The sequence below is a fragment of the Daktulosphaira vitifoliae genome, unplaced genomic scaffold (genome assembly GCF_025091365.1).
Source record: "Daktulosphaira vitifoliae isolate Bord-2020 unplaced genomic scaffold, ASM2509136v1 Scaffold_3, whole genome shotgun sequence".
NCBI lineage: Eukaryota > Metazoa > Arthropoda > Insecta > Hemiptera > Phylloxeridae > Daktulosphaira > Daktulosphaira vitifoliae.
In genome coordinates this window covers 32,857,471-32,865,510 of record NW_026099574.1, presented here as the reverse complement: position 1 = coordinate 32,865,510, position 8,040 = coordinate 32,857,471, and the positions used below count along the sequence as shown (strand labels likewise).

Below are 8,040 nucleotides of genomic sequence, written 5' to 3'. Positions count from 1 at the left end.
GTTTTTGAAACAAATGTTCTTAATTAAAACAGTAATTTATTTTTATATTATTATATTAATCTAATAATTATTAGACTAAAGAAAAACAATTTGTTTAATATTCTTTTATTATTTTTGTTCATAGAATAACATTAAATTAACAAAACAATGATTATTACAGACTCATGAGAAATTAATAATTATAAAATATAAAAATAATAAAAAATCAGTGTGGTGTAACTAGATGCAAAAAATTTTACTCGATCCCAAAATGAAAAGCGATTCTTAAATTTTAATATTGAATGATTTTCTTTTTTATACTTATCGACTTTTTTGAAAATAAATTGACTATTAATTTTATTTCTATGTATGATTTATAAAATATATAATTATTACTACCAAAAAAGGTTATAATTAAAGTTATTATATAAATAGATAAAAGTTAGTAGAGCTTAACGGTAATCAAATTTGAATATGTATTAGAGTATCATAAGAGATGAAATTTTTCATTGCAGTTACAGTAATTATTTTAATAACAGAACCGTAAATACGTTGTAGTTTTAGTTAACAGTTAGACGTTAAATGTCAACGAGTCTCTGTCTTGTAGTAAGAGTAAAGATGAGGTTGACATCGTTTGTATTAACTATTACGGTTCTTATAACACTCACGTTTGCTCTTTTTGACGGTGAAGATTCGCACGACTACAGGAGCAACATTACGTGGATTAAGCTTTGCACAATAACCAGCAATGGTACCAATAATGCACACGTAAAGATGCCTTGTGGTGTACTCGTGGAAGGTGACAAACTCCTTAATCTAAATAATTATTCTAAAGTTGTTCATTCGAATACTCGTAATGACACCATCGATATTTTATCGGAGATGAACATTGGTCGGACGACACATTTACCGAATTTGAACACTATCAGAAAAACAATTATTAACTCAACGCCATCGTCAGCTACTGCAGAGACAATTGAAGAGGATTCTAAAATCGACGATGAACGAAATAATAGTGATGACTTAGTCAGCGTGGAAACTGTCGAGGAAGACGAACAACCACATGACGATAAAACTGTTTTACCAGGTGAAGATAATTTATTAGAATTAGATGGTGAGCCTTTGGTCTTAACTGAGCATCATCAACGTGGTAACACGGCAACAGCAATATTCGAATACTTACAAAAAGCTCGCACACTTTTTTTTAATCGAATGCGTAAGTTGATGAGTTTCAGTAATTTTATATATATTAGTAAAAACAATATTATTGATACAACGACAGTATAAAAAGTTCATATTTTTGAAATTGATAATAGAATTTTTTTTTTATTACAGATCAAGCATTAAAACAATTAGAATTTCTTTTTCATCATAGAAATATTCGTAATGTTATTTATAGAAAACCTGCAGACGTTCAAAGAATACAAAAACGAGCGACGAAAGACTCTATTTCCTCGATGATAACAAAATCATCTTTTGAAAGATCTCTAATGACCATGTCTTTTCTAATGTTTGGTGTATTTGTTATTCAAGTAATACAGGTTAATAAAAAGATTTATTTTACGTTAGGTAGCTCGAATTTATATGTGAAATAAGAATTAAAAAGATTTTTAGAGCGTCGATAATGGTAACATTCTTCCCGAACTACGTATACGCGATTTTTTAGTAATTTTTTGTGGCTTTTTCAGTTAAATATTTTTTATATGTTTTAGTTTTAAATAAGAGTTAAAAAGTTTATATTTAAAATTTGTAACACTATTAATGTTTAAAATGTATGCAATATCAAATTTATATACAGAGTGATTTTTTTATCATAACCCACTCAATTACTTACAGAATAAATATAATTTAAACTTTTTTTTTTTTTTGTTTTCTTTAGTTACACATTATTCATGAATTATTCACTATTTAAAACTTTTTATGTTCATCCNGTTACACATTATTCTTGAATTATTCACTATTTAAAACTTTTTATGTTCATCCCTTATGCCTTGTAAGGGTGTCAACTTTGTTTTTTTAAATGGGAACACATATTTTGAATTAAATAAAATGTTTGGATTTTTAATTCAATAGTAAATGGCATTTGAATTTTTTATATAACTTTATTAGTTTATTAGATATAAACATTTAAAGTTTCAAATTTTTGAGTTAATATACATGTATAATACACAAGGGATTACAAATACAGGTGGCTAATTGGATTTTTATGACATTGCTGTCACAGTCACGGATTGTTTATTATCAATTATGACTATCAATAGATATACTTTCTTTATTGTCAGTTAGTGTATTTATAAGCTCATAACAATGTGCCTTACTACCTTTGATAATAACAATGCTGTGTACCTACTAATATCGATGTCATAAAAAACCAATTAGCTACCTGTATTTGTAATCCCTTGTGTATTATACATGTATATTAACTTAAAAATTTGAAACTTTAAGTGTTTATATCTAATAAACAAGTAAAGTTATACTAAAAATTCAAATGCCATTTACTGTTAAATTAAAAACTCAAATATTTTATTTAATTCAAAATAGTGTTCCCACTTAAAAAAACAAAGTTGACACCCTTACAAGGCATAAGGGATGAACATAAAAAGTTTTAAATAGTTAATAATTCAAGAATAATGTGTAACTAAAGAAAACCCCCCAAAAAAATGTTTAAATTATAATTACTTTGTAAGTAATTGAATGGGTTATGATAAAAAAATCATCCTGTATGTACAACTTAACTTTAAAATTAATAAAAAAAAAATTCTTTACAAAATTATTGTATAATAAAAAAGTAGTGATCGACGTTAAAGGAACCAAATTTGTTTTATATGTGTGCGAATTAATTGGCTTAAATATAAGTTCAATAATTTCAGATATCAGAATACTAATCAAAGATACAAATATACGTTTTTAGTGAGGGAAGGTGTTATTATTAATTAATAATTACAAATTATTAATTATTTAATTATGGAACTTTAAAATACTTTTTATTTTTTATGAATAGAGATTGATGCAGACATTCAACAGATCTGGAACAATGATGAGTAGTGGAAGTACTAGTAAACATTTTTCTCCTTAATAATCGTGATTACATGTAATTATAAATAATAAAACAATTAACATTCAATAAAATATATGCAATTATTTTTATGATTTCTTTTTGTTTGATCAATTTAAAATTTACATGAATATAGAAAACAGAAAACTCAAGACAGTGGGGAAGCGGCACTACGAGAAAGCCATATAGATGGAAAAAATATAGATGGTATGTGAAAGTGATTAACATCACTAACATAAAAAATCAAAGTTGATACCCTTACAAGACATAAGGGATGTACTTAAAAAGCATTACATAGTTCATAATTAAAGAATATTGTGTAACTAAAGAAAACCAAAATAAAAATAAAATGGTATAACAGGGGGTCGCGACACAGTACGGACGTGACATGGTTGAATCAAGTATATATGATATCTGGCAGTATTTAAAATTACTGTTATAAGGAACGCTTCGATGCAAATCTGTACATAATGTTTAATTCTAAGATATTTATGGATAATTACAAAAGAAACGCGAACGACTACATCCTTACTTATATCCTGATTGGTAGTTCTTTGATTTAAAAGTATAATATATGAATGATTACTAATTATAGTAATTAAATTTAGTATAAAATTGATATTCAATAATTTAATATTATAATGTATACGGAGAAATTATAAAAATGATACAAGTAATTGTACATTTTTTTATTTTTAATGTATATAACAATTTAAAGAGATTGATGATATGAACTGCTCTTGACTTGTAATATGTTGTAATAGGTGAAAATAATCAGTGCAAAATGTCATTTTTAACCTATTTTTTGGTCCTTTAAAGTTGAATTTTGTGAAGGTTTATAGTAAAAAAAAGTTGAATTCGTTACCATAACTTTTAGCTCACCTAGCAAGTTTGAAATTGATATCATTAAACTCAATTTTTGTTTGTACTTTTCGTACAAACAAAAATCGTGATAGATCACTTGTTTAGAAATCATAGTAATCATTTCTAAGTATCTATGATATTTAAAAAGATTGTACAATAGAAAAATTCAGAATTTTGTTAATTTTAATGATTTACTTTAACTAAAAAAACCAACCAAAAAATTGTTAAAAACTACTAATTTGAGCGTATTATAAAATTTTATCAAAAATGTAAAAATTCATTGTTAAATTCAGGTGAAACTAAAAATTATTTTTTTAGAAATGATTTATATAGCAACAAGTTACCAAAAAAATTAGAATGTTATAGACTGATAGTAACACACAAAAAGTTAAAAAATATTTGAGGGTAATATTTTCAACTAGATACAAATCAATATACAAAAAAACCATATAGTAAAGTAATTTTTATATAAATAAGTAATTACTTCTCATGATTGGAAATTACAGTGATTGAGTCCTTGATATTCATTGAAGTTATTAAATTTAAATAAGATAAAAATCAAATGAGTTAAAAATGTGTTTATAATTGTATAAGAATTAAACAAAAAATGCATTTCGATAGCAGAGTTGGTTTCGAATCTCGTGACCCAAATGTAAAAGATATAAGCGTTATCGACACGGCAACCGTACATAGCATTCGTAAGTAGTTAAAAATGTTAATTAAAGCTAGTTCGAAGTATAAAAGAAGTCTTATCATTTATTAGTATAATACATGATTAATTACATATTGTACTAGATTTAATAAGTATGAAATTTATATTCAATAATTAGGTATTATAATTATTACAGAAAATTATAAAAAGTTTTAAAGTTGTTGTATGTATAAGGTGTTCAGTGTGTACGGAAACGGTTTCTATTATTCTCATTTTTTAAAATTATTAAAAAAAAACAGTTTTCATACATACTGTACACCGTATAGTTTATATCAAACGTGTATCAAAAATGTAAGTATGAATTTATCAAAAAGAATATAAAGTTAACTTTCTTAATTAGATTATTTTGACATTTATTAGTTAATTATGATTTCAGTTATGAAATTGAAATTGGAATTAATTACAAGGCATTGATAATTAGAACACTTTTTTTTGGAAAGGGGAACCCTATTCTTTTTAATATATTTATTGGATTGTTATTGAAAGCTGAAAAAATTCTGAAAATATTAATAGCTAACATTTAAATTATTATTACTGTTTATTTTTTTTATAAGTTAGATAATTAATAATATGTAAAAAAGTAGGGTTTAAAATATGCTAATAATTTTTAAAGCACTGGTCTAAAAGTTGTTATCGAATAGTTATTTTATTAATTACACAATTTTTCATTTCATAATCAAGTAAAATATGTAATTTATCATTCAAAAAAATTAAATTTGACATCCTTATAAGGCATATGTGATGAATTAAGAAAGTAATTAATAACTATAAATCAAGAAATATGTAAACTAAAAAATACCAATAATAATTTCTTAATATAATAATTATTTTAAAATAAATCGATTACATAGCATTATAAGGATCATTATATTAAAGAAGTATAATTATAAATTATATAATTTTTTTTTTTTTGAAAATTTAAACATTTAAATCGTTTATGTTATTAATAAATGTATACAGTATCAACATTAAGTCATCTTAAATATGAAAAAACATATCTACACATATATGTTCAATGATAGCTTACAAATAAAATATATTGAATTTGTTAACATATATTAATAGAAATAATAATTTCACTACTATATAACTAAAATTATTTTATATATAACTTTAAATATTTTATTAATCAAAAAATGTCTTTTATTTTGATTTATCTTTCATAATTTTGCTCTTATTAAAAAATAATAATTCATGTTTTTGCATTGAAAATTAATTTTTTAAAAGTAACCCCAGATTAGTAGATTTAAAAACAGGACATGAACAGCAAAAGCAAAATTTGAAACCAGTAAAATCAAAAAACTACAATACGGCCGAAAATAAATATACCAAAATTACTCAAGCTATTGCAAATTTGAATGAACATATTTTTTTACTTGTATTCATTGTATCAATATAATTGAATATTTTATCAATGAATTAAGCACACCTAATTTAAAAAATATTAAAGAAGACAGATTTTTTTTTAATGAACTCATACTTATGCTCAATATATTTTTAAATTTTAAAATTATGCACTCGGGAATGAATTTTGGTAACTTAATTTTTTTACTATTAATATTAAATTGATGATGTTAGATGATTCTAATAGAAATTTTTGTACAATCAGTAGAGATTATAAAAATACTTGAAAAAGTTTAGAAGAATTTTCAAACCACGAATGTAAGGAACCACAAAATAATCTTTTTAATAATCAATCTACTATATAAAAATTTTACAATACTCTTGTATCAATTAACAAAGACCCTGCTAATATAGATTTACTTATCAAAAGTGCTGTAGAAGTTAAATTATCTATAAAATATTTAATCAATCAAAACACATTGTTAGGTGATTTTCAAAACTTAGATAAATATTTTTATTTAGATACATTACTGTTTAGAAATATAATAGAAAATGATGAAACAATGAAAAACTTGCTAGTCGCATTTGGAAACAATAAAGATTGGCAAAATTTATTAAATATATTGAGAGACTAATATAACACAATTAAACAATCTAAATCTTCAATATCGACTTAATGGCAAAATATTATCAAGTATCAAAACGATATGTATGAATGATATAAATGATATTAATACAAACCTCGTGTACTGATGGTATATTGAATTTTTATATTAAAAACGTATTTACTGATGTCAATTTAGAAATTGTACGATCTATTGAAAAGTTTATCTGAATTATTTTACCAGTTGGAGTGAACATTTTAATACATGTAATAATTAATAGATATATATCATTAAAACAGTTTTCATCTGTTACAAGGGTTAATACAAAGCAAAAATAATTCTTAGTAATACAATTATTGAGAAATTGTTGACTAAAAAAAAAAATGTTTTCAATTAAGAGGGTATCATATTCTCATGCCTCTCTCAAAATAACCCTGTCTATTGGTTAATTTAATGAATTAATAAAAGGCAATATAATAAATAGTATAAATAAGTTGTCAATGGTAAATTATTTAATTATCTTTTAAATCACTTCGAAAAAATAATCATTAAGAGTTAAATATGTTATTTTATTTAGTTGTGACACTAGATAATTGGATAGATATTCTGAAGAATTATATACTATTAGGTAATGTGATAATATTATTCATAATAACATTTCTAACATAAATTATTCCATTTTTTTTTTTAAGAATATATTCTTTGTAATTTTAGCTTCGATGCGAAGCGGAGAAGGTATTAATTTTACTATGATGTGTTTTTTTTATTTGATGTTATTATTCATTTATAGTTTTTAATACAATAAATTATATTATATAATGTTTAAATTACATTATTCATAATTTAATTTTAATTGTGACACAAAGTAATTACAATTGTGCAAAAATAACACTTTTAATAAAAAAAATATCATAGATAGAAAAGAGCAAACAGTGACAGAATATCTTTGAACATAATGTTGTATTAATCAGGACTAAACATTCATAAAATACATGCGCTTACTAAATCATTAACACCCACATATTGTATTATTGAAAATACTTGAAAAATATATTTATTACCACATGCAAAATTATTTATAGATACTGGATGTATTTAAAAAATTTATATTATTAGAAATATAAACGGAGCTAAAATACGTCCCATACCGATCTATTATCTAATTCTAAAATAGTAGATAACATATTAATTAGTCAAAAATTTTTTTACAAAATTTTAATAATGAAGATCAGTTCTGAATATAAACTAAATATTTATTGTAATGCTGATGTATTGATAAATTATTACATTTTTTTAGGGCTCTAGTATTTGAAAATTTATTATAAATATATTGTAATCTACTCTGTTTTAATTACCTAATCAAGGTTAATTTTTTCTTTACTAATAGCATTAAGTTTTAATAAATTAAATAAGAAAAGTATTATTACGAGGAAACATTTAAAAAATATTTGATTTAATAACAAAAAAATGATATCGTTAAC

General features: G+C 23.2%; 1 protein-coding gene across 1 annotated transcript; it reads left to right on the top strand.

The window, feature by feature from the left end:
- Nucleotides 1-521: 521 nt before the first annotated feature.
- LOC126901736 (uncharacterized) lies at nucleotides 522-3,109 on the top strand. Its single transcript, XM_050678458.1, has 3 exons — nucleotides 522-1,195; nucleotides 1,315-1,520; nucleotides 2,981-3,109. Exons 1-3 carry the CDS (start codon nucleotides 562-564, stop codon nucleotides 3,053-3,055), a joined length of 915 nt encoding a protein of 304 aa, XP_050534415.1. The 5' UTR covers nucleotides 522-561; the 3' UTR covers nucleotides 3,056-3,109.
- The last annotated feature ends 4,931 nt before the right edge of the window (nucleotides 3,110-8,040 follow it).